General features: G+C 34.1%; 3 protein-coding genes across 3 annotated transcripts; 1 reads left to right on the top strand and 2 right to left on the bottom strand.

Annotated features, from left to right (window-relative positions):
* Positions 1–906: 906 nt before the first annotated feature.
* On the top strand, positions 907–7,043 carry LOC100815258 (nucleobase-ascorbate transporter 3). The gene is made up of 14 exons (XM_003544392.4): positions 907–1,303; positions 1,679–1,776; positions 1,884–2,060; positions 2,805–2,905; positions 3,064–3,139; positions 3,245–3,304; positions 3,396–3,580; positions 3,675–3,771; positions 3,991–4,077; positions 4,190–4,248; positions 5,403–5,494; positions 5,578–5,655; positions 5,740–5,900; positions 6,653–7,043. The coding sequence occupies exons 1-14, from the start codon at positions 1,147–1,149 to the stop codon at positions 6,869–6,871; spliced, it is 1,647 nt and encodes a 548-aa protein (XP_003544440.1). The 5' UTR covers positions 907–1,146; the 3' UTR covers positions 6,872–7,043.
* A 3,980-nt stretch (positions 7,044–11,023) lies between these two features.
* On the bottom strand, positions 11,024–17,308 carry LOC100816326 (probable disease resistance protein At4g33300). The gene is made up of 7 exons (XM_003544394.5): positions 16,873–17,308; positions 16,171–16,534; positions 15,294–15,688; positions 14,801–15,156; positions 14,469–14,680; positions 11,478–14,369; positions 11,024–11,400 (listed from the first exon to the last, which is right to left on the bottom strand). The coding sequence occupies exons 1-6, from the start codon at positions 17,254–17,256 to the stop codon at positions 13,561–13,563; spliced, it is 2,520 nt and encodes an 839-aa protein (XP_003544442.2). The 5' UTR covers positions 17,257–17,308; the 3' UTR covers positions 11,024–11,400; positions 11,478–13,560.
* Positions 17,309–20,283: 2,975 nt separating this feature from the next.
* On the bottom strand, positions 20,284–24,007 carry LOC100816846 (probable disease resistance protein At4g33300). The gene is made up of 5 exons (XM_003544395.5): positions 23,210–24,007; positions 22,278–22,666; positions 21,727–22,082; positions 21,398–21,603; positions 20,284–21,289 (listed from the first exon to the last, which is right to left on the bottom strand). The coding sequence occupies exons 1-5, from the start codon at positions 23,883–23,885 to the stop codon at positions 20,466–20,468; spliced, it is 2,451 nt and encodes an 816-aa protein (XP_003544443.1). The 5' UTR covers positions 23,886–24,007; the 3' UTR covers positions 20,284–20,465.
* Between the last annotated feature and the right edge of the window lie 758 nt (positions 24,008–24,765).

A 24,765-nucleotide genomic window follows, 5' to 3' on the forward strand; every position in this document is an offset into this window, starting at 1 on the left:
GTAATTTGCTCAAACATATAAAATATGAGGGAAAATTGAGGGAATTTAGACCGAACTGTTAACCCTTGAATTCATGGCTGCCAAAAATGGTAAAAAAATGAAGACAATATATATTTTTATGCAATTTATTTAAAATATCTTGAAGAGAGAAGAAAACTCAACGAATACGACTCTGTCACTGTTAGTAACATACTTTGACTTTGATTTTTACAGAACACATCCTTAAATACATACCAAAAACATACTTTAAGCATGATTAGGCTCTAAACTAACCACTATCAGTTACAACTGTTTCAAATGACCAAAACCTTGTATGGATATTTCGAAATTTGACCAAGAGTAGTTGTTATCATTGCTCACTACCTGTTGTTGACTGGTTTATGGCATTGTGAAGAAGTGGCGTGGACCAGAATCGTTGAGCCATGAAACACATGCTTGACCAGAGTTCAATAAGTATTTGGTATGGTAACTACATTGCAAATTTGGAACACAGAATGGCATAATGGTAATTTGGAAGAAGCAGAATGCAAAGTGTGTGAGGAGGTGTGAACACCTCCAAGATCGTAAGTAATTAAATATTTTAATGTAAAATAAAAAAAATTAATATGAATTTTGAAAATAAAAATTGTATTAAATATTTTAAAGAACATTTATAATAATTTTATCTGTTTATATAGAATTATCTCCAACGAAGGAGGATATATTTAATTTAAACTTAAAAAAACACTGCAGATCAGATCCACGCGTTCAAACCCATACTTTCTCATTAACTCCATGTCCATCAATTCAAAATGAAAAATAAAATATATAAAGAAAAGAAGGGAAAAATAAAAATACTTGGCTCACAAAACGACAACCATAAAACGCTACCTTAATAACTCCTTCCTCACTGTTTCCTTGTACTTTTCTGGAAAAACAACTCTTTACTTAATTACTTAATTAATTATAAGCCCCCTTATTTTTCGAAATGAGAAAGAGACTCTTCTCACACTTCAATTAATTAATTTACTTTACTTTTCTTTCCTTTGTTTCAAAGCTAGCCATCCATTCTTTCAAAGCCTTGTTTGCTTCCTTTTGATTTCTCTGCTTTTCAATACACAACACAAAAGCTCTCTTTTTTTTCAAACACTCTTCGAGAAAAATCAGATGGGTGAAGAGCACCACAACCATCCACCGCCACCGGTTCAGGCACCTCCGGCAGGTCCACCACCGCCAAATCTAGCACTTTCTAGAGGCCCCGTTTGGCATCCAGCTGAACAACTCTCGCAGCTTCACTATTGCATCCACTCAAATCCTTCATGGCGTTAGTCTCTCTCACTTTTTCATATTTTTTGTGTGTTATAAGATGGAAAAAAACTTATCTTTGATGTGAAAAGCAGTTAGGAATCTCGTGTTGTAATAAAAAGTTCTTTTTTTAAACTCAGTTTCGTGTGTCTCTATCTATATATTATATAGCTTGGTTTGTTTGCAGATTGCTTTTTGTTACCTTTATTCCACTCTGATTTTATTCTCTTAAGAAAAAAAAAAGGTCCTTTGTTTTTTTCTCTTGTCAGCTTTGTGAATCTTTTATGTGAAAAAAAAACTTAATTTAATTGTCGGATTCAATCTTATGATTATGATGCTGCATGCATCTTAAAGCTTCAACTTTTGATTGCACAAGATTATTTTTTTTTGGCAGCGGTGGCAATTCTACTGGGTTTTCAGCACTACATTGTGATGCTTGGAACAACGGTTCTGATTGCAACCACACTGGTTCCTGCAATGGGTGGGGACCATGTAAGTGAAATTTATAATTTATAATATAGATTATAGTACTATATATTCTCCTTGCTATAGTATAAAATTATGGTATAACAATGTCAAACTTTGCTATTTTTGGATAGGGTGACAAGGCTCGTGTGATTCAGTCATTGTTGTTTATGTCTGGGTTGAACACACTGCTTCAGACTTGGTTTGGGTCGAGGCTTCCAACGGTGATGGGTGGATCATTTGCTTTTTTGCTTCCAGTTTTGTCCATAATCAATGATTACACAGACAGGACATTCCCTTCTGAGCATGAGGTTTGTTTATGTTGCTAATAGCTTCTAACTTGCAACTTTTGATGATATACTTTATTTATTTTTAACTTTTTTGTTGTTACAAGGATGTCCATTCAAAAAGTAAAGCCGAAAAAAGCCTCCTATTTGGTTTTGAAATGAAAGCAAATGAAGAGTTGCTTTTGCAAACTCAATTTGCAAAATGAAGTTCATTCAAACTTAAGTTTGTAAACTTTAATCCAAACATGCATGTAATTGCTGATGGAGCTTACTTTTGCTGAATTCAGCTGTACTACTACTAGGATATTCAAGATGATCTTCTTTATACCTTTATTTCTTTGAAAATAAATGCTAAGGAGTGCCTTAAGGATGCTTGGTTAAGGAAAAACAGTGGAAGGTTTTTATTGGAATGTATGGCTTTTATTGTTACTGATGCACTCCCACCATGGTTTCCAATAAAAGCTTTCTATTTATTGATTTTTTTAAGCCGTGAACTTAAGAAACTTGTTAGCAGAATCTTAGTTTCTTTCTTTTTCTTTTATTTGTTTCAATGCGATATCTTCTCTTTGTTCAAGCGTTATTTATCTTATACTTGGTTTAATTCAAATGGTTGTTCTGGGATTTTGTTGCTTTTCCCTTTAACTGAACATGTTCTCACTTCAGTTTGGATGGTGTATGCTTGTCTTGTTATTTCTTAACTGAATTGCTTTCTCTAATATGAAAATGGTGAATCAAACTGCTAATGAATTATCACACTGGCACTTGTAGAGGTTTATCTACACAATCAGAACAATTCAAGGATCCCTTATTGTTTCTTCTTTCGTCAATATCTTCCTTGGGTTTAGTAAGACGTGGGGAAATTTGACAAGGTAAACTTGTGTCATTTGCCTGTGTTGACTTGCTTTCCCTTTTTATTCTAAGTTCATGGTCTATGTTTAAAGCAGTGTTACAAGCTTCTTGCTTTAGTTTTTTTTATCATAAATTATTAATTAATCTGTTGGTGATTTTTCTTTCTTTCTTTAATCAGGTTGTTTAGTCCCATAATCATTGTACCTTTGGTATGTGTGGCGGGTCTTGGCTTGTTTGCCAGGGGCTTTCCATTGGTAAATGTTCCTAATGCCGCTTCCTTGAATAAAGGGGTTATTTATTATAAAAAACATAATATAAATAGTAAGAGTTCATGAACTCAACCTTCTTCTTCTATGCAGGTAGCAAACTGTGTGCAGATTGGATTACCTATGCTCATTCTACTGGTCATAATACAACAGGTTTATATCTTTTCTGAAACAATTTCTCAAGAGTTTTTTTTTTTTTTTTCTATTATACTAATGTGACCTTTTTCTTCTTCTGGCCTGACAGTATTTGAAGAGGCTTCATCATGCTGCTCTTCAAGTACTTGAGAGGTTTGCTTTACTTCTCTGCATTGCTGTCATCTGGGCATTTGCTGCTATCCTTACTGTGGCTGGTGCATACAATACTGCTAAATCACAGACCCAAGTGAGCTGTCGCACAGATCGCTCGTACCTTATGTCTTCTGCTCCTTGGTATGTTCAGAAAACAATCAATTCAACAGTTTATTTGAGTTTGAGTTCTCCTTCTGGAACTTCATAATTACAATTAAATTTGTTTTTATTTCAGGATTAAAGTTCCGTATCCGTTCCAGTGGGGTACCCCCATATTCAGAGCTAGTCACGTCTTTGGGATGATGGGGGCAGCACTTGTCTCTTCTGCTGAGGTCTATCACTCTATCAACAATTTCTTAATATTTTGGATTCTAAATATAGTACTAATAATTTATATGTTCCTTCTCAATTTTGAGGCATTTGACAACATTGCCCGATGGAAAATGATCTTAACCTTTTGTTTTTTGGTCTATATACCATTATTTACATTCATTGTCATCAAACTGATTATCTAATGTGGAGCATTTTTCTTGATGAAATTTTGAATGCAGTCAACTGGTGCTTTCTTTGCTGCAGCCAGGCTTTCTGGTGCAACACCACCGCCTGCACATGTGCTCAGCCGAAGCATCGGGATGCAGGTGAATCCTGCTTCTTAACAATTGATTTACTTGTTCTTTTACACTGTTGCAAGATCTTCGTATGCATGTAACATTTATCACCGACTTCTGTTTTTAACCCTTCTAAATGCAGGGCATTGGTATGCTGCTTGAAGGCATATTTGGTTCCATTGTTGGTACCACTGTATCTGTGTAAGAAAGCAATGTCCTATGAACTTCTCATGTCCCAAAATTGCAATCTTTATCATAAAGTTTTGCTTCTTTGCTGTAAAGTGTCATCTGCTTGTCTATTAGTTTTTTCTTGTTGGTTTTGTGGGTAATAGCTATTATGTCCATGGATGGAAAGTTAACTGGGGTTGAATTTCAGCTTTATAAAATTTTAATTAATATTAAGAACTTGACACATATCAGGTGAACCATTTTTAAATCTTTCATCAATGATTGCTCTAGACAACTAAACTTCTTAAGACCCTAAACCTTCAACTGAGCATTTGGTCATGCTTGCATATCTAATGATTAATGGGATGTGATGAAATGGATAAATTTACCATACCATTATTTTGATATTCACAGTGGAATGGAAAAAAGCTTTCTTTCCATTATTTTGGAAACTGAATGAAATGGTAAGGATATTAGTAAACAATAAGTTATTTCCATCCAATACCCCAATTTGTGGGGAAGACAATCAAGGTTTTTTGTTGGAATAGATACCACCAAGCTCCATTCCATTCCACCTTATTTTAATCAATGCAAACAATAGCTACTTAAGTCATTCCATTCCACTATCAATCAAAACATACCCTATAGCGAACTGTTGTTGGAATTCACAAAAAGTTGTGAAAATAAATTAGGGGCAACAGAAATTTATGCTTGGTTGTTGTGTTTGTTACAAGATTTAAACTAATTTATCCATATGTGATGCTTTTCCTAGATCATGAAGCCAAGGAGAGTTTTATTTTTTGTTTGAGCATTTTGTACCTGTTACTGTTTTCCTTTGTCTATTACATCAGAATGGTCTATTGAATGGACTTTCTAAGCCCACCTTGCCTACGTGTGGAAAACGGAAACAAAGTGGGAGAGGGGAGAAATAAAATTTACAATGTATCTAGTGTTCTGATATAATCCACTCTTACTCCTCCACCACTTACATGCACACCCTAGCTTTGTATGGTTAATATTTATTATACACATTTTTTGATTTATTTGTTACATTGGATAGCATGTATATTTATATTAAATCTTAGTTTTATAGAGTTAGAGCCTTTGCTAACTTCCAATAGCAAGAGGAATATTAGTATAGATTTGAGATTAAGAATTCTGAAACTAATCTTTTTTTATAATTGCAGTGAAAATGTTGGCCTACTTGGTCTGACACACATAGGGAGCCGAAGAGTAGTGCAAATATCATGTGGTTTTATGATCTTCTTCTCTATTTTTGGTACTATATTCCACCTGAAACACGTGGGTAGACTTTCCTTCCAGTTTTTACATTCCTGGTGTAATTATTTCTGTTTCTTTCAGGGAAATTTGGAGCCTTTTTTGCATCGATTCCCCTACCGATATTTGCTGCCATATACTGTGTTTTATTTGGTATCGTGGGTAGGTGCTGCTGCTATTATTACATAGATGATAATTTTGACCAATAAATGCAAGCCTTTTATTTTATTGTTAATTTTTTTGCAGCTGCTACTGGGATTTCTTTTATACAGTTTGCAAATACCAATTCCATAAGAAATATCTATGTTCTGGGCCTAACCTTGTTCCTTGCGATATCAATACCACAATATTTTGTCATGAACACTGCACCGGATGGTCATGGTCCAGTTAGAACAGGTGGTGGATGGGTAAGTGACTCTTCGAATATCTTATTTCTACATTCCCTGTGATTAATTTGGCATATAATCTTTCGTGAACCCATAATTAAGGTTATAAATGTTTGTAACTTTGTAACATGTTGAAGATTAGGCAAATGGAACAATTAGATGCTACCTTTTATTTAGGAAATAATTTCTTCCAGCAACACTATATTGTTAGATCAGTGAATAGAAGTCAATGAATTGTAGAAGTTCAGGCAATATCTTAGATGCAATTTACCAGTCCCCAATGTGAAGAACGAATATGGCTCCACCTGGATGGTTTTGCCCAATATCATTCACTTGGTCATTTTTCCATTTAAAGACAGTGAAAAATAATATGAAAAAAAAGACTAAAATGAATAACTTTTTACAGAGTTAGGGGCTAACTAAGGGTTTTTAAAATCTCAAGGACTAAAATGTCCAACTGGTATATTCTCAAGGACTGATGTAGGGGTTTACTCCTTTGGAGAAATTTGGAAACATACTTCTCTAGTATAATTTGAACTATGAACTTTGTTTAAATTAAGATGTATTTAGAGATTTTGAAACTGATTTGTAAAATAAGTGATATTCCTTCTAAAATAAGATTCTTGAACTATGAACTATGAACTATGAACTTTATCAAGTGATTTTCCTTCTAAAGTAAGATTTTTGTTCAACTATTTATATGCCTGATATCCTACCCATGTAAAATGCATTTATCTTATTGGTCTTTACACCTTGTTTTTGTGTCACAACAGTTTAATGACATTTTGAACACCATATTCTCTTCTGCCCCAACTGTGGCTATAATTGTTGGGACTCTTGTTGACAACACACTTGAAGGCAAACAAACAGCTGTGGACAGAGGACTTCCATGGTGGGGTCCTTTCCAGAATAGGAAGGGAGATGTTAGAAATGATGAGTTTTACCGTCTTCCTCTCCGGATAAATGAGTACATGCCCACCAGATTTCTCTAAAGTACTCTAATATATGCTACCTGTACTTAACCCCTTCTGCGAACTTAATTAAATTCTCATGTACAATGAAATGACCCTGTAAAATATGGATAGACAAATTTTCATCATTGGCCAGCCAGCAGCCAAATTTTACCTTGTATAAATGGATTGACATAGTAATTCTTTGGATGAATTGCTCTCTAAAGATGCCGAAATTACTCTTAGGTAGATTATTTTAAAATATACTCCTTTTTTTGAGATAAATGAGTTGCTGTTTAGGTTTAGTCCTTTTGAATATAAATTCATGAGTTGCAGTTTAGGTCTACTTAAGACATGGAATAGACTATAGAGCATACGATTGTCAGTATCAGGATTATTAATTTTTTCTAGATAGGCATCAGGGTTAATATTTTATTCTTTTAAATCAAAATCTATATCTATTTATAATTTATGAGGTGTGATTTGTGAACTCATGCATTGTCGTATTATCTCTTCGTTTGCCACATATATTTACTTTTGTCATATTGAATGGTGTCACCTCCTAAGATCTACCCACCCATCCTTCAAGACTTATTTTTATCATTTTATGATTTTTTTTTTATCATTTTATGAAGGGTATTCAATCGAAGCGAATTGAGTTTCCTAGAATTTTAAATTTGTGTGCAATTTTCAATTTCCTCATTCAAACACACTTAATGTTGTATGCATTTATTCCATTCCAGTATTATAGCCATTCTTGCACGATTACTTTATATTCCATTCCAATACTTAAAATTCATTAAGAATTGTTTCTATGTTAAAACGATCTACTTTCAAGTCATGCTTATCGTTAAGTTTGCTACATGTCAATTGGTTTATGGGTCTCATGTATATAAGTAAGCCCTTTTTTGTTCTTATCCCTTTTCATTCTAAACATGTTTTGTATGATTTATAATTCAGTTTGGCTTTTTCAAAAAAAGGTTTGCTACATGTCAAATCTGGTCATCTTGATCTAGCTTGTCCATCTTTTAGCTCTTAGTCTGCAAATAAATTAGCTTTGATCTTCCAATTCTTAAAAATCATTAAAAAATGCTGCTATGTCAAAGTGTTTAACCTTCACGCCTATTATGTTCATTATTCAGTTTGTTGCTAGAGGAGTGCTATATGAAATAAGGCCAATAAGGCCATGTTCATCTTTTAGGTCTTGATCACCAAATAAATCACCTTTATTATTATTATTATTATTATTATTATTATTATTATTATTATTATTATTATTATTGATTTGTAACTTGAAATTTCATTACTACCTAGAGCTTTCTCCCTGAAAGCATTCAACCTGTAACCATAAATAAAAGTGCTATATTTATTCCTATAAAAACCATTTCTTCTACCTTACAACTAGTTGATATTATATCTCGGCTGTCACTGCCGATTTTAGTTTCTGAGATAAAAGTAGTAATTATTGAGATAAAATGTTAAATTTGAGTAAAATTTTTATATATAAATTTTGTTCTTATTAAGGAGTTATGAGAAAAGTAAGGTCTACTAACAGTAAATGAAGTAAGGTGAGAGAAAAAAAAAAAGCTCAGCTAAATCGAGCTTAACAGTGTACCAGTGAGATATCATTTGTTCTTAAATTTTAGTATGTTAAGATAATAATGCATTTAAATTGTATTTGTGAATTTTGTGGACAAGCTTTTCTTGGGGAAGTTTTCATCCTGTGAAGTCACTCCAAATCATTTAGACTTTTGAAATTGAACTTCGGCCATTTGATTTAGCTTATTGTTTTCTTTTTTCATGTCAATTATGTCGCTGTTAATCCGTAGATAATTTGCGTTTGGGATGCATCATGTATTAGACATAAGCATGGCGTAATGCTTCCCGAAGAAAATAAAAATTATTTGGGAAAATCTTAAGTAGATATTTGTCAACGTAACTACTCAAATCAACGTTAAGCATTCATTTTTAAATAACTAGTAAGTATTTTTTTTTTATGAAATTAACAAGTATTTCATGTATTCCAGGGATATTTTTATATGCATGAATGAATAATTTTTTAAAAAAAAATATATCAAGTTAGATCTAATAGAAAAAGTTAGTACGTTTCTCATAAACTAAAGAATATTATTTGAATTTTTATTAAGATAAACATTTATCTAATCACATCTTTTAATTTCTTATGAAGGTTATCAGTGGAAAACCAAACAAAATTTAAATTTTTCAAGCAAGCTTATCAATAATAAAAAAATAAATCAAAGCCCAAAATAAATGTATTTGAATTTTATATTGTAAAGAATTAAATAATTAACAAAACATTATTTTAACAATAATTTATAAATATCTTATTATACTTGTTTAGGATCGAAGAAATTTAAGTATTGATTAAATATTAAACTGAGTTAATTTAAACGTGTTTTCAAATATTAAATACATCTAGCATGTAAATGGTTACATATAGTGCAGGAGTTCATATCTCATTTAAAAATAAATTGTGGTAAAAATAAATACATGTTCCAATCAAAATTAGTCCTACTCATGGAAAGCAATGGTAAAAGTGTCTTTGACAAATAAAAAGGTTGTGTGATTAACAGTTATCTATGAAGCATGGATTTCAACACCTACATCGATCATGACACCCACACCCACATCATCCACATATAAAAAATATCAAGATAAATTCATAATTGAAAAGATAAATAAAAAATTATTAATCTTAATCTATTTAAGTTCTTTTTCTTCATTTTTGATCATCATTATTAAAAAGCGCAACTTTTAATTCTAGTTCATCAAGGGATAAATTAGTAACTTCAAAAATTTTATTCTCATCAAGTGATCCAAACTCATCTCGTATAGTATCTCACGTTTTAGTTTCTTCTTAATGATATTGTGGAAAATTTCTTGAAAGAAGACGAAGATTATTATGAATAAATATTAGATTCTTGAAAGAAGATGAAGATTATTATGAATAAATATTAGATTCTTTGTCCGATAAGGTGTTATCTTGTTTTTTTTTTATTGAATGCATGAAAGAATAAGTATTCCAGTTTCTTTCATAGCATGATGATGAACAAGGTTGTCTAGTAACTTACAAGCAATCTTTTGAAGTGTTGGTGCATGAACACCATGAATTAGCCACCAAGATTTTACCTTCATTAGACATCTATCTCTTAAAGAGTTAATATCATCAAAGCCTTCTCTTCCACTAGAAAAGTTTAGGGGGTGTTTGGTTTGGTTGTTTTCTGTTTTCATTTTCACTGAAAACATAAAATGGTGATGAAAATGTATTTCGTTGAATTTTTTAAAACATTTTCAGTGAAAATGAAAACAGAAAACAACCAGAAAATGAAAATAATAAAATCTTGTTTTTAGTGTTTTCAGTTGAAAACATAAACTTCATTTTGGATAAAATAAAAATACAATGACAAGAAATATAATTTTAAGCAAATTTAAAAATACAAAAAAGACAAGAAGTTAATATATTATAAATTTTTAATGTTTTTATTTCCTGAGAACAAAAAACAAGAAGTCAAACTAAACATGTTTTCGAAATTTTAATCTTTTGAAAATGAAAACAGTTTTCAGAAAATAAAAACAAAAAATGAAAATGCAAACTAAAGACACCCTTACAAACTCTACATTCACTTGCCTTCTTTCATTATCATCATCAAAATACCTTTTGAAGTATTTCAATCTTTCATGAGTAAGTTCTCCATCTTGATGTGGAGGAATTCTATTTGAATATTCACTTACGGTCCTATGAAAGATGAAGAAAAAATTAAAAAAACATAGAAAGTAAAGAAATTTTTTTGAAGGTGTAAACCTTACAAAGTTACAATGCACCCACACTACTACAAAAAACACAAACAAAGATGGTGGAAAATAACATATAAAGATGGTGGAGCACTGTCTTTGAATCTAACGTCGTCGAAACTTTACGACAGTCCTATAAAACCCGTCTTAAAATCGTTGCCTTCTAAGACGATCATTAGCTAACCACCGTCTTAGAAAGGTAACATTCTAAGACGTTGTTAAGCTAACGATCGTCTTAGAATGTTATTTTGAAAGAAAAAAAATTAAAATAATAAAAATAGTATTAAGAAATGAAATGAATAATATTCTTTGTAGCAGCTCACTATCTTCTTATCTAATTCATAATATTCTTCCATTTTACTCGTTCGCTTCAAATCCAAGTCAATGAAATGCACCAAATATAGATAAAACTGCAGTTAAAATAAGATATAAGTGTAACAAGCATTATAGTTATTCTGTTTTATAAAGATAAAGAGAATAGAATCATTAAAAATGGAAAGGGAGGCCAAGTTACACATTTCACTCTTGCTGTGAATCTACTTCTTTTTGTTTGATTTCTCGCTATGATGACTGAGTAACTCCTGCTGTCAATCATGCAATGCACTGTCTACCTTGGGCCTCGGTTTCTTTTTTTCTTCATTCATCGACGGCCTAGGAGAGAGGAAAGATGCAGAGAGAAAGGATGCGATTCAGACCTTTTCCTTCTCTTTTTTGGAGATGAGAGCGGTTTGGCGAAAGAACTCTTGCTCCTGAGCGAACTGCAATTATAAGACGCAAAGAGAAAGGGATTAGAAGAAGAATTGTAGTTAAGGAAGGAAGAGAGAAGAAGGAGTACCTTGCGAGAAACCTCTTCTGTGTGGCATTGACGGTTGGCGTGGGTTTGTTCGGCGATCCACTCTCCGACACGTAGTCTGCGTGCGCGAGATGGAAAATGAGGAAGCGGCGGCCGACACAGAGTTGAAGCATGTCCGGCAGAGGATCATGGCCGCCGGGAGTCCACTGCACATTGAGGCTGACAACGAGGCACTCCTAGTCGACGAAGTAGCGGTTGAAGTAGAGCATGGAGGAGATCCACCGCTTGACCACGGAGGCACTGGCGGTGACGATGACAGTGATGTAGTTTTTGACGAGATAGACGGTGTAGATGTCGTAGTTGTAACGACGCTCTATGTAGGTGACGGAGGCCATGGTTTGGAAAACATGTGAGGGAAGAAACTTTCTGCGCTTTTGTTTTGGTGTCTGCACTGCACTCCCCACTATTCTAAATGTTTCACTATGAACAGAGAAAACAAAGGGGGAAAAGGAAATTGAAAAGGCAAAGGGAAATTACACTGCACGGAAGAAACTCCTCACTATGAACATGTGAGAGAAGAAACTCCCCACTTTTGTTTTGCCCTGCACGACGTTCTATGAAGAGAGAGGAAGGGTGCACACTACTCGATAAGAGAGAGGGAGGGTCAGTGCACACTGCTCGATAAAAGAGAAAAAAGGAAATTGAAAAGGCGGGAATTGAAAAGCAACGACAATTTTTTAAATAAAACGTCCTTAAATTTATTATTTTAAGACGTTTATTTAAAAAACGTCTTTGTTATTAATGAATTTAATTAATTTATTATTTTACTATTTTCAAAAATGGTTTTTCTCCACCGTCTTTATTAGTTCGTCGTAATAAGTTGTTTTTGCAGTAGTGTCAATCAGAACCAAAAATCAGTAAGTCAGAGTTAGCAACCGTAAACATTTCGAAGATCATAAGCTGAACGAACTACAACAAAAATCGTGAATGAAAGAGTGACCCGACTGACGTGAAGAAAAAACGTTATTATTCTAATTTGATTTAATCTAAATTTTAATTTGTTATTATAATTTAAAATATAACATTTTATCTTTAAGATTTAAGAAATAATAAGAAGCGTAAACAACGGGAAGAGGAGGCGTGAAGAATAAATAATAAAAAATCTAATCTTTTATCTTTTAAGATTTAAAAATATGATTTTGAAAACAATAACAAAAATTGTGTCATGTCAGATTTGATTTCTAGTGTGTGGAGAACGGGACAATACTGCTGTTTGGGGCCATTTCAGTGGGTCACAAACAGTTATAAGTTGAATTAATGTGGATTAAATAAATGATTAAATATAGGATATAAGAATATTAACATGTTGGTATTCGTGTTATTTATATACAAAACGTACTTCTTATAATACTTTTTTTTATACATATTAACACTTCACACCACGTCACAGATTATACAAGAATTATTTGTTAGTTTTCTTGATGATGAAGTTGGCTTGGAATGCTTGACCTGCACTATTTACGGATTAACAATAAGTGGGGATAAATAATCAAAGAAAGACATTGACCAAAGAGACAATATTGAAAGAAGAAGAGATAAGAAATCGAGTAAGGAAGCTTCAAGGTAGAAGATACATGACAGTGACCTGTACGAATCTGGTGAGTTCAATCCCAAGGGTTGCTTTCAGTTTTTGTTTTTATGATTCTCTTTTACGCGTTTTCTCATTAATCTAGAACATGCCCATTAGGAGGTGGAGGAATGTGATAAGAACCGGTCGCACATGTACAATGTGCATGTACACATATGGTGATGGTGGCCTCAAGATACTTTCAGAAGAAAGATTATACACTGAAATAAAGATGATTTATAATTAAATGAGAATATAAATTAGTTTACGTGCATCACCGTTGAAGTCCTAATAATAACTAAATATGGGTTATCACTGGCTACTGCTGGCATTAATTCTAGGAACTATAGTGAAAATATTGTGCCACAGTTTTCACCATCACGGAAATTAGCTTTTTGGAAAAAGAAAAATTCCTTTTCAGAATTGAGGCTATGAATAAGTATATACAAGTGCAACGAATTGGGAAGGTAAAACATCCCAAGAACGTAGACACATGGGTCACTCTTGAAGCCAGTCTAGATCATAGTGTTGTTCTGCTACTTTAATAAGGACATTTGAGTTGGCCATCTCAACATCTCTCCACATACCATATACCTCCTCATCACAAATTACAAGCTGCAGAGATTGCAATGCCACTGCAGACTTTGGTAAATACCTAATCATGGGGCATTCCCTCATGTCAATCTTCTCTAAGCATACTAATCTACCAATCTCTTCAGGGAAGCATGAAAGGTTAACACATTGAGAAATATCAATATACTTCAATCTCTTCATGTCACACATGCTAGGAGGAAGTGTTTCTAGATCTGGACAAGCATATAAACGGAGGATCTCTAGTGATCTTAGTTTGCCAAATTCAACAGGTAGTTGACTCAAATGGTGGCAGTTGGTGACACTCAAGTTTTGTAGTGACTTTATTCCACAAATGCTTGAGGGCAATTGAGTTAGATCATCACAGTGATCAAGAGTGAGCTCAGAGAGGTTAGGGAATTGTTTCCCATCCAAACTGTTGTTAATTTTGCAGAGGACTACAAATAATTTGCCCAAGTTTTGCAAGACACTGCCTGATAACTGAGGGATGGAAACCTTTTCAAGCCAGAGACTTCTCAAGTTGGTCAAATTCCTAAAAACTGAAACATTTTGAAGGCGGGCATATGAGGTGCTGTAGTTTATTATTATCAATGCCCTCAAATTTGGCATTTTATTGATGAAGGGAGGTAAAAAGTAATCACTGGATGTGAAATTAATGATCAACACTTCAGCCTTGGGAAAATCCAGCTCAAACCAGTCCATTTTGGTCATTGCCCCTGCAATGTGAAATTCATCACAAATGAATCACATAACCATGGAGAGAAATATGATAATAAATAAAATCCTTTAGATAGGCATTGGTGTATATATATTACCTGTGTTGATTGAAACAATCTGTGCTTCAAAGGGTTGGTCCTTGTATCTAGACCATTCTTTGGGAAGTAGTCCATTTTCTTTTCGTTTAGCCATAACTAGCCTTCGGTGTTGATGAATGCTGCCACGGTTGCACAAATGAAGAACAAGGTCCCTCAATATATCATGTTGAGTGACAGAAATCTCAAAGCAACTGCTATACATGCCCCCGGCACTGAAAAATTAAAATGTCAAAAAGGGTGTTAGAATAATGCTTTTGCCAAGAGATAAATGAAAAAAAAAAACCAACACAGTAAAAAAGTTAAAATTGCATTTGAGTTTGCAATTTGCATACCGTGCTTCTTTTACTAAGGTGAGAAGATTCTTGTTTGAAAGCTCAACCACAATGGCATATGCTTCCGTTTCATTGATGTCATGAATTTCAACCCACATATTGATTAAAACTTCCAGAGGAATTTTTCTATCCTCAGGAAAAGAACACAGGTCCAAGAAGCACTCCTTGATCTTTTCTGGCAGGTAGTTAGTACTAATTGCCATTCTATCAATCAGATGGATTTCATAGGATTCACCAATGCTTTGGCCTTGAGAGAGCCTGCTTTTAACACTCAACCAAAACATTTCATTCTGGTCTCGCAAAGAAGCTCCAATCACCTTCAGAGCCAGTGGAAGCCTTCCACACTCGGCCACAACCTGTTCACCATTCGATGCAAACAAATATCAGGTGAGAAGGTAAGCAAAGTTCATAAAGCAAAGGCCAAAGGATTTTGGGTTTGATCACTCAATCAATGGGTAGTGACAAACTTCACAACTTCAATTCAAACCATTACCTGCTTCACCAAACTCACATTAGCACCCATTGGAATTGATTTCTGTCCAAAAGCATGGTGACAGAACAAAGAAAGGGCATCATGTTCACCCAGCAACTCCACACGATAAGTGGCATTAAAAATTGTTGGGAAATTAAATCTGGACACCACAAGGAATTTGCAGCCAGGAATTTTCCACACAAGCTGCTCCAGCACTGGGAGTGACCACACATCATCCAGAACAACAAGTACTTGAGTTTCCACTTTACACTCAAACTGTGGCATCCATTGTGGAACCGCATAAGTGCCATTCAAACCTTGGTTGCCCATGACGTGTCCCCAGATCCTCGCTCTCAGCTGCTCCAGATTCGGGGACTGTGACACAGTCAAAAACAAGATCCTCTCCTTGAAATAACCTGCAAAAACCAACTGTTACAATCTTGAAACACTTTCTCACAACTACAAATTAAACAAGAAATGCAACCACTAATTACAAGATACAACATGCAATCTTGTCACATTTAAATCAATTAATGATTCACCATTAATACACCAAACTTCATTACACAGATAAGAAAACATAAAGGATATGTTTGTTAGTTACCATCAAACATGAAACTAACATGATTCATCATCCCATGAAGTAAATATAATCTCCCCTAATGTTCTAAAAAAAACGTTCACAACCGCATTTTTCACCATCTCAAGTTGGTTGCAATCTTGAGGATACTGGTTAAGCTGAAACAAGCACGTGTGAGTCAATCTACACACTTAACCGTAATTGTTACCATAAATTTGTGTTAAATTCGAGACCATAGATTAAATTAGAATAATCGGTCTGTCATAACAATTTGTGTTAAACTTTTTTTAGATCAAGAAAATGGATTGGTGAACTTACATCTCACTTGGTCATCTCTGCAGACTTCTCTAGCAAGAGTGGTTTTCCCGGACCCACCAATCCCCCAAATCCCGACAACAGAAACATCACTCCTCGTAAAAACCATCTCCATAACCTTGTTCTTCCCGAACTCCAACCCAACCCCAAAACCGTTATTGTTCCCATTACACCCTTCAACCCACGTCTCATCCTCCTGCATACTCCTCACAGCCTCCTCCACCCACCCTCCCCCGTTCACTCCAATCTTCATCTCCCCGATAAACTTCTCCATCCTCTGGTTCGCCGCCTCCACCCGGTCGAACCGCTCCGCCATCTCGAACCGCACGTGGTTCACGTCCGCCAATATATGCGCCTGCATGGGAACCTGCAACGTAGGGTGTTAAAAAAAACCAGTTTTGTAAACAATAATAACTAGTAATACCAAATTATAAGTAGTTATGGTTATAGTTATTATAACAACTTATAATCTAGTTCAAGGATTTGAAAAACTGTCTGTTGCCGTGACTTGGGACGCAAAATCAAGACTCTTTAAACGTTCACGACTCGCAACACAACCGCAATTGTGACTACATCGGCAGTATTTGCCCGCGATTTTTTCCGATATCAACAAACGCGAGGAAACCGCAGCGCGAGAGCCTTGATCTAGTTATTTACTAGTTGTGGTTATGATTATTTAAATAACGAAGCCACGAACACCCCTACCTGCAAGAACCTTGTCACGTGCTTCTCGAGCTTCTCCATTTTTTTGGCGAGCTGGAAGTTGCGGTAGACGTTCCAGCGCGAGGAGGAGAGGGCCTGGTGGGAGAGCTCGACGCCGGAGCGGAGGATCTCCGAGAGGCGGTCGACCTGCGACTGGCGCGGCGCCGGCAGCTCCACGCCGGAGTACTTGATCTCTTCGATCGTCGGAAGGAGCTCGTGGACGTAGGAGATGAGGCTCTTGGCGCTCGACTTGCAGCGGAGGGCTTTTCGGGAAATTGACACCAGCATTTTCCATAGCTCCGATGAGATCTCGGCGTGGAAGAACTCCGTTAGCACCATGGTTTTGCGCCAACTAGTGCTATTTTTCTTTTCTTTTTGTTTCTTCATATATTATAAGAGTCAGCACTGACTCTCGCTGGTGCCTTCGGGAAATGATTGTTATGCCCTTCCTATGCTTATGCTAATCATGGTTGGTTTGGTTGTAATTTGTCATGTTGGTTGAAAATAAATAAAATTTTGTTTTTTATTTGGGGATAGGATACTAAGAAATAATGTCTCTTACTTCACTACATCGAGACTAATCTTCCTTCATGACAGAGACTAATATTCATTCATCATACATGATTATAACTTATTCAAGAGATTTTACATAGGAAAAAAACATAATTTTTTTTTAAATAAATTATTCTTCCATATCAATACATTGAGAACTTATAGCGTCAATCCCTCAGGTTAAACAAAATTATATATGTTTAACAACTTGAAACATTTCTAATCCTTTGGATATTATTATATATCAATGACCATAATGAAAACCAATAAGAGAATGTAAACTATCTTTTATTATGAGTGTTGATTGGTCCAAAATGAACGTGGATGACAAATTTGGAGTGAGCTAACTAATTATATGTCTAAAATGGACCGCAATTTGTTCAAAGTAAATTATTGATTAGTCTAAAATATATACCAAACACTTGCCTAAATTATGTTGTAAGATTGAGATCTAAATTCTTTTTAAAATATGTTTATCATGGTTTTCTGGTATTGTGAACGTGAACATGTGACATTTTTTTTGTGCGGATGAAGATTTAATGAAGATAGTTGGATATCAGAACAAGGATCATATTCAATTAACATGACAAAGTGTCAGCTCTCACATTTTTTTTATATATAAAATTTTAAACCTAAAACCTCATGCAAACTATCCCTTCTAGATTCCTATTTATATATCATTTACTATGATTCGATTTCTTTCTCTTTCCCTATTTTAAAATGTAAAATAGCATGATATATTTGTATATCTTTTATCTATTATCTTTTATTATGTATTGTATATATATGATATACATTGTGATCAAATACAAATAAAAAATTGATTTAGTAATTAAAAAATAAGAGAGGAAAAATTATTTATTCAAATCTCTATCAATAAAAAAAAATTAACAAAATAATAGTTAATATTTACCCATAAAAAAACATCATCAAACATAGATCATCTGCTGCCTCCGCACCAAACATTTGTTTCTGCAGCAAAAATTTAACCTCTTGATTTGTCATTGTTATAGTTAAGAGAGAATATCATTGATGAATAAGATTTTTGCTACAGGAAAAGTATAGCTGCAGGGTAAGCAGATTATCCATGTTCAGGTGTGATCAGCACCTTTATTTCATCATACACAATATTTTTAAGAAAAGGGATGTTACTTCAGTCTAAAGTAAAGTAAAGAAAGTCTTCGAATTCAAAATATATTATCTTTATCTCATTTCAACTAGAAGACCAGGGGCTCGAATATGTAATTTGTTTCTTTTTCATGTATTTTATTGGTATTTGCAATCATGGATGAAAGAGAGGATACAACATCGTTTACTAAATTAATTATTGTACCAAATTGTTTTGCCAACTTGATAGGTGTCCGACCACAGTTAAGATTTAACCTTTGATTCTCGAGTCAGTATTTAAATTTGTTTTCAATAATCAACAAAATTAAGATAAAACACGTTAGTTTCTAATAATATAGACAATTAAATTTATTCTTAAAACTTGAAAAAGTTAGCTATATAAATCTGTAAACACAAGATACATTAATTCCGGAAAAAAGACTAATATAACCTTATTTATTTATAATTCAAAAAGATTACCAAGGAATTTTTATAGTTAAAAAATAGAATTACTATTATTAAATTTTTAATAAATAAATTTGTGGATGTATATACTTAATTTTGCTAATTAGCCGCAGTTTCGGTGTTGTTATACTATGATATTTAATCTGAGAAATGTTGTGTATAGATGGAAAGGACTAAAGGAGAAAGAAATAAAATAAATAAAGAAATAGAGCGTCATACTTGTGATAAATAATATGATGGAGGATGAAGAAAAAAATGATAGAAATTGGTTTAAAACAAAGTAGATGTATATTAATAATAAGAGGAGTGACATGAACAATTATTTATAAGAGAGTCTAATAATAATTCATTTAATTTTGATTAGGTTTCCATATTTTTTCTTATAAGTAAATCCCTTATTTTTTAAATTTTAATTAAAAAAAACAAGTCTTTCTCTTAGTTTATCATCTCACTATTAATTAGCGACATGAACAATTATTTAACAATGGCATGATACTTTGTTAAGGATGTCATCTTGATGAATTAATTTGTAACTTTAATTTATTTGAAGTACATTATTTCATTATATTCAAATACGTAATTTTGTATTCAATCTTTTTATATTGTGGAATTTAAATTGAATAAAGTCACTCACTCGTAAGTCAATTAAGATGTTAACTATCATGCTAGATATATTATATAAATCGTTTATTGCGTCATCATTTTTAATTTTTGTAACAATCAGATGACGGAGGAAGCTTTTTAATTAGAAAAACCCAAAAAAGCTGCTGTAGAAAAACTTGACTCATAAAATCATATATTATCTATATAAAGACAAATTATAATCGCACTTTGTGAAGTTCCACGAAAGTTCTCTCCAGAATCTAGATGTCCTTCCTTTGCTATTATCCTATATAAATTTCAATTAATTAATTATACAATAATATAACCATGTACTTTTTTCGATAGGTGCTATCTTCCTTAATTTTTTTATAAAATTAAATTTTAATCGAGAAAGATCAAAATATTGGAAAAAAATATATATTAAAAATAATTTTGTTAAATCTCAAAACGTGCAAGTATAATATATTTACAATATAATTGGGTGTTGGAATGTAATCAGTTTTAGTTTTCAAAAAAGTATTTTTATGTTCAAAAATAAAAAAGAACATAAAAATATATTTAGATAGATTGGAATTTATCGCTGGATTTGAACTAATTCAAGGAACTTGACGCACTTGACTTAGCACAGGTTATGCTACTTTAGACTAGCGAAAGTCATGCCATGATTTTTCACCATCAGGAATTTGATTTTGGAAAAAGATAATTTCCACTTCAAATAGAAGTTATGTACAAGTATTCACATCAAATTGGAAAGTTCTGTTCATAATAGTCATACAGTATTACCTCTAATGGAGGATCCGTGTGATCTAGAAGAAAAAAAAACATCAAATTAGAAAGTAAAATATCACAAAAACATAGACACATATATGTCACTCTTTGAGCCAGTCCAAATCAAAGTATTGCTCTGATACTTGAATATGCACATTATCAGGCTTGGCAACCTCTTTCCAAATCCCAGATACCTCCTCATCACAAATTACAAGCCTCAGAGATTGCAATGACACTGCAGACTTTGGCACATTTCTAATCATGGAGCATTCCCTCATGTCAATCTTCTCCAAGCTTACCAATCTACCAATCTTTTCAGGGAAGCATGTCAAGTTAACACATTGAGAAATGTCAATATACTTCAATCTCATCATGTCACAGATGCTATTAGGAAGTGTTTTCAGATAAGGACAAGCATATAAACGTAGGATCTCTAGAGATCTTAGTTTCCCTAGTTCAACTGGTAATTCAGTCAAATTGTGGCAGTTGGTGAGACTCAAGTTCTGGAGTGACTTCATCCCACAAATGCTTGAGGGCAATTGGGTTAGATCATCACAGTGATCAAGAGTGAGCTCAAAGAGATTAGGGAAGACTTGAGCCAAGTCTACTTCTTTTTCCACCAAACTGTCATTAACCTTGCACAGGACAATAAATAATTTTCCCAAGTTTTCCAAGACAATGCTTGATAACTCGGGGGTGGAAACTTTTTCAAGCCAGAGGCTCCTTAAGTTGGACAAGTTCTTGAAAACTGAAACATTGTGAAGGCAAGCATATGTTGCACTGTAGTTTATTATTATCAATGCCCTCAAATTTGGCATTCTATTGATGAAAGGGGGCAAGAAGTATTCAGTGGATGTGAAATTAATGATCAGCACTTCAGCCTTTGGAAATTCTAGATTACACCAGTCCACTTCCTTCATTTCACCTGCAATGTGAAATTCATCACAAAATAGAATAACAGAAGGAAGAAAAGAAAAACAATAAAAAAAAAAGATAAATATGAATGGCAATATAAAGAGGGATTGGTATATACCTGTGTGAATTGAAACAATCTGAGCCTCAAATGGCTTGTGCCTGTATCTCAACCACTCTTTAGGCATTCCATTCTCCCGTTTTGGCATAACTAATAGCCGGCGTTCATCAATGCTCTCACGGTTTCTGAAATTAAGGGCCAGGTCTCTCAGTACATCATGTTGAGTAACTGAGATCTCAAAGCAACTGCTATACATGCCTCCAGCACTGGTAGATTAAAACATCAAAAAGGGTTTTGGAGTGAGTAACTAATGTTATTGCTTATTGCAATTGGTAAAACAAGAAAATTAACCAATGTAATCAGTAATGATGCCTTTTCAATTCACATACCGAGCCTCTTTCATTAAGGTGAGGAGATTTTTGTTGGAGAGCTCTACCACAATGGCATAAGCTTCTGTTTCAGGAATATCATGGATTTCCACCCATATATTGATGAGAACATCAAGGGGGATTTTCTTATCCTCAGGAAAACAACACAGGTCCAAGTAGCACTCCTTGATCTTCTCTGGAAGGTAATTGATACTGATTGCCATTCTGTCAATCAGATTGATTTCATGGGATTCCCCAATACTTTGGCCCTGAGATAGCCTGTTTTTAACACTCAACCAAAACATCTCAGTTTGATCTCGCAAAGAAGCTCCAATCACCTTAAGAGCCAAGGGAAGCCTTCCACACTCAGTCACAACCTATTTGCCATTTGACACAAGAAACAACAAACAAAGTAAGTGAAGTCCAAATATAGCACTCTACTTCCTTTTTTTTTAATCAAGGGAATCAAAGACACTGTCAGGGAGTTTACAATAAGACAACACTCTAGTTTTTTAGTCTTTAGGTAAATCACTTTTCAAGGACAAAGTTTACAATTCCAAACTATACATTACCTGCTTGACCAAATTCTCATTAGCAGCTAAAGGAATTGATTTCTGTCCAAAAGCATGGTGACAGAACAAAGACAGGGCATCCTCTTCACTCAGCAATTCCACTTCATAACTCAACACCGTTTGGAATTTAGGCCTTGACACCACAAGAAACTTGCAACCTGGTATTCTACACACAAGCTGGTCCACCACGGAGAGTGTCCACACATCATCCAAAACAATCAGAGTTCGAGCTTCGCTTCTGCACTCAAACTGTGGCATCCATTGGGGAACCATGTAATTTGCATCCAACCTCTCGTTGCCCATAATATACTCCCAAATATTCGTCCTTAGCTGCTCCACATTCGGTGACTGCGACACGGTCAGGAACAAAATCCTATCCCTGAAATAACCTGTCAAAATAAGCAAATAATTAAAACAAGAAGCTACCACTTCATGATTCGCTTTCCAAACACCAAGTCACACACCATCTATTCATCCAACATCCAGTTTGTTACTATAAAACAATCATTCATCTAGATTAAGTACTCAGTTTCTCAAGTATTTTTTTTAGTCAGGATTGAAATTTCACCTCGATAATATATTTTTTTGCGATCACAAATAGTATTATTTACAAAAGACAATCTTGCCTGAATAGGATAGGATCACTACAATACTATCTCCCTTTGAAATACTCAACGCATCAGTACAAGACTCGAATTTGAAAAGCTGAAACAACTCGTACCATCTGATCCATGCATAGAAAAGACTATGTACTTACTAATCCATGCATGGAACAATCCTGTACCAGTTGATTCCCATGTAATGATTGCTCAATAACATATGTTACCCTTTATATATTATAAACTTTTATTGCACAAATTACAAGATGAAACTCTATTGTGATGAGAAACTTTTTTTGCATAAATTAAGGAACTTTGATGAGATGAACTTACATCTAACTTGGTCATCTTTGCAGAGCTCTCTAGCAAGAGTGGTTTTCCCGGAACCACCAATCCCGGAAATCCCGACAACCCAAAGATCATCCCTCCCGACAACCATCTCCCTAACCTTATTCTTCCCGAAACCCAACCCGACAGCAGAGCTACTATCAACAACATCCTCGTCCACGCTCCTCACAGCCTCCTCCACCCACCCGCCGCCGCCAACACCTATCTTCATATTCCCAAAATACTTCTCCAATCTTTGAACCGAGTTATCGACCCGGTCGAACCGCTCGGTCATCTCGAACCGGGTGTGGTGTATGTCGGCCAACATGTGTGCCTGCAAGGGACCCAACAGGAACTTGGAGACGTTCTTCTCGAGCTTGTCCATTTTCTTGGCGAGCTGGAGGTTGCGGTAGACGTTCCAGCGGCTGGAGGAGAGGACCTTGTGGGAGAGCTCGACGCCGGAGCGGAGAATCTCCGAGAGACGGTCGAGTTGCGATTGGCGCAGTGCAGGAAGCTCGACGCCGGAGTACTTGATCTCCTCGATGGAGGGGAGGAGGTCGTGGATGTAGCTGATGAGCTGGTCGGCGCTGGCGCGGCAGAGGAGGGACTTGCGGGAGATGCTGATCAGCATTTTCAGAAGCTCCGTCGCGATCTCCCCCGCGAAAAAATCGTTCAGGGCCATTCTCTTGATAGCCCTGTTTCTCTCTGCTCACTCACACCTTAGCTTCTTTTCTTGCTTAGGCTCTGTTTTCTCCCACTTTCTTTAGTGGCTACTTGGCTCTTCCTTCTTGCACCAACTTTTTATCTATGGGCTACTATGCAAAAATTGTAGTATTATTTCTAGAGTCATGATTTTTTTATTTTGTGACACCCAAAAATTATAAACATTTAATTTAATTCACTCGTTTGATTTTTCTCTTATTTTGTTATATTATATAGTAAGTTATACTTATATCTCTTAATTTTTTTTTGAGATTACACAATTTTTTTTATTTTTAAATATTTGCAATAATTTTTCTTATAGGAAAATATAATGTAATATTTTTTAACCAATTAAAGAAGTCAGTATACATAGGAAAAAATAAAAAATATTTATGTAATTTCACAAAATCTTAAAAAATATTATTATTAACTTATTTTTCCTTTTTTATTATCACTCTCAAAATGTATCCATATTAAGGATGTAAAAGAAATATTTTTTCCCTCTTTATTTTCATGTATTATATTGTTATTGTTTTAAAGATGGATATATCAATCATGTTAATCAATTAAGCTAGGTTTGAATCAATTTGTACAAGATTTTTTAAGTTTAATAAGTAATTTTGATTTTAAGTTCTATAGTACAACTGATCAAGTTTATTATATATGATAAAAAAATATTATTTTTGTAAAAATTGCTTTAAAGTCACATGTAAAAATTTTCTGATTAGTGACACTAATAATATATTAAAATTATTGTTTTTTATTTATTAGTGTAGTTTTTTTCTCTTTTCTACTTTTATAATTTTTACCTATAATTCATTATACACAATACTGTTTTTATTCTATTTTTTAAGTATATT

This window comes from Glycine max, chromosome 14 (assembly GCF_000004515.6).
Source record: "Glycine max cultivar Williams 82 chromosome 14, Glycine_max_v4.0, whole genome shotgun sequence".
Taxonomy (NCBI): domain Eukaryota; kingdom Viridiplantae; phylum Streptophyta; class Magnoliopsida; order Fabales; family Fabaceae; genus Glycine; species Glycine max.

Bases quoted from the DNA above. Each gene is read 5' to 3' on its own strand.
- LOC100815258 (XM_003544392.4), top strand. From the start codon at position 1,147: ATGGGTGAAGAGCACCACAACCATCCACCGCCACCGGTTCAGGCACCT. The intron at 3,581-3,674 runs GTATGTTCAGAA...TTTTTATTTCAG, and splicing joins CTTATGTCTTCTGCTCCTTG to GATTAAAGTTCCGTATCCGT. The intron at 3,772-3,990 runs GTCTATCACTCT...TTTTGAATGCAG, and splicing joins CACTTGTCTCTTCTGCTGAG to TCAACTGGTGCTTTCTTTGC.
- LOC100816846 (XM_003544395.5), bottom strand. From the start codon at position 23,885: ATGGCCCTGAACGATTTTTTCGCGGGGGAGATCGCGACGGAGCTTCTG. The intron at 22,667-23,209 runs GTAAGTTCATCT...TTATTTTGACAG, and splicing joins CAAAGATGACCAAGTTAGAT to GTTATTTCAGGGATAGGATT. The intron at 22,083-22,277 runs GTAATGTATAGT...AATGGCAAATAG, and splicing joins ATGAGAATTTGGTCAAGCAG to GTTGTGACTGAGTGTGGAAG.
- LOC100816326 (XM_003544394.5), bottom strand. From the start codon at position 17,256: ATGAAGAAACAAAAAGAAAAGAAAAATAGCACTAGTTGGCGCAAAACC. The intron at 15,157-15,293 runs GTAATGGTTTGA...AATGGTGAACAG, and splicing joins ATGTGAGTTTGGTGAAGCAG to GTTGTGGCCGAGTGTGGAAG. The intron at 14,681-14,800 runs GTATGCAAATTG...TTAATTTTTCAG, and splicing joins ACCTTAGTAAAAGAAGCACG to TGCCGGGGGCATGTATAGCA.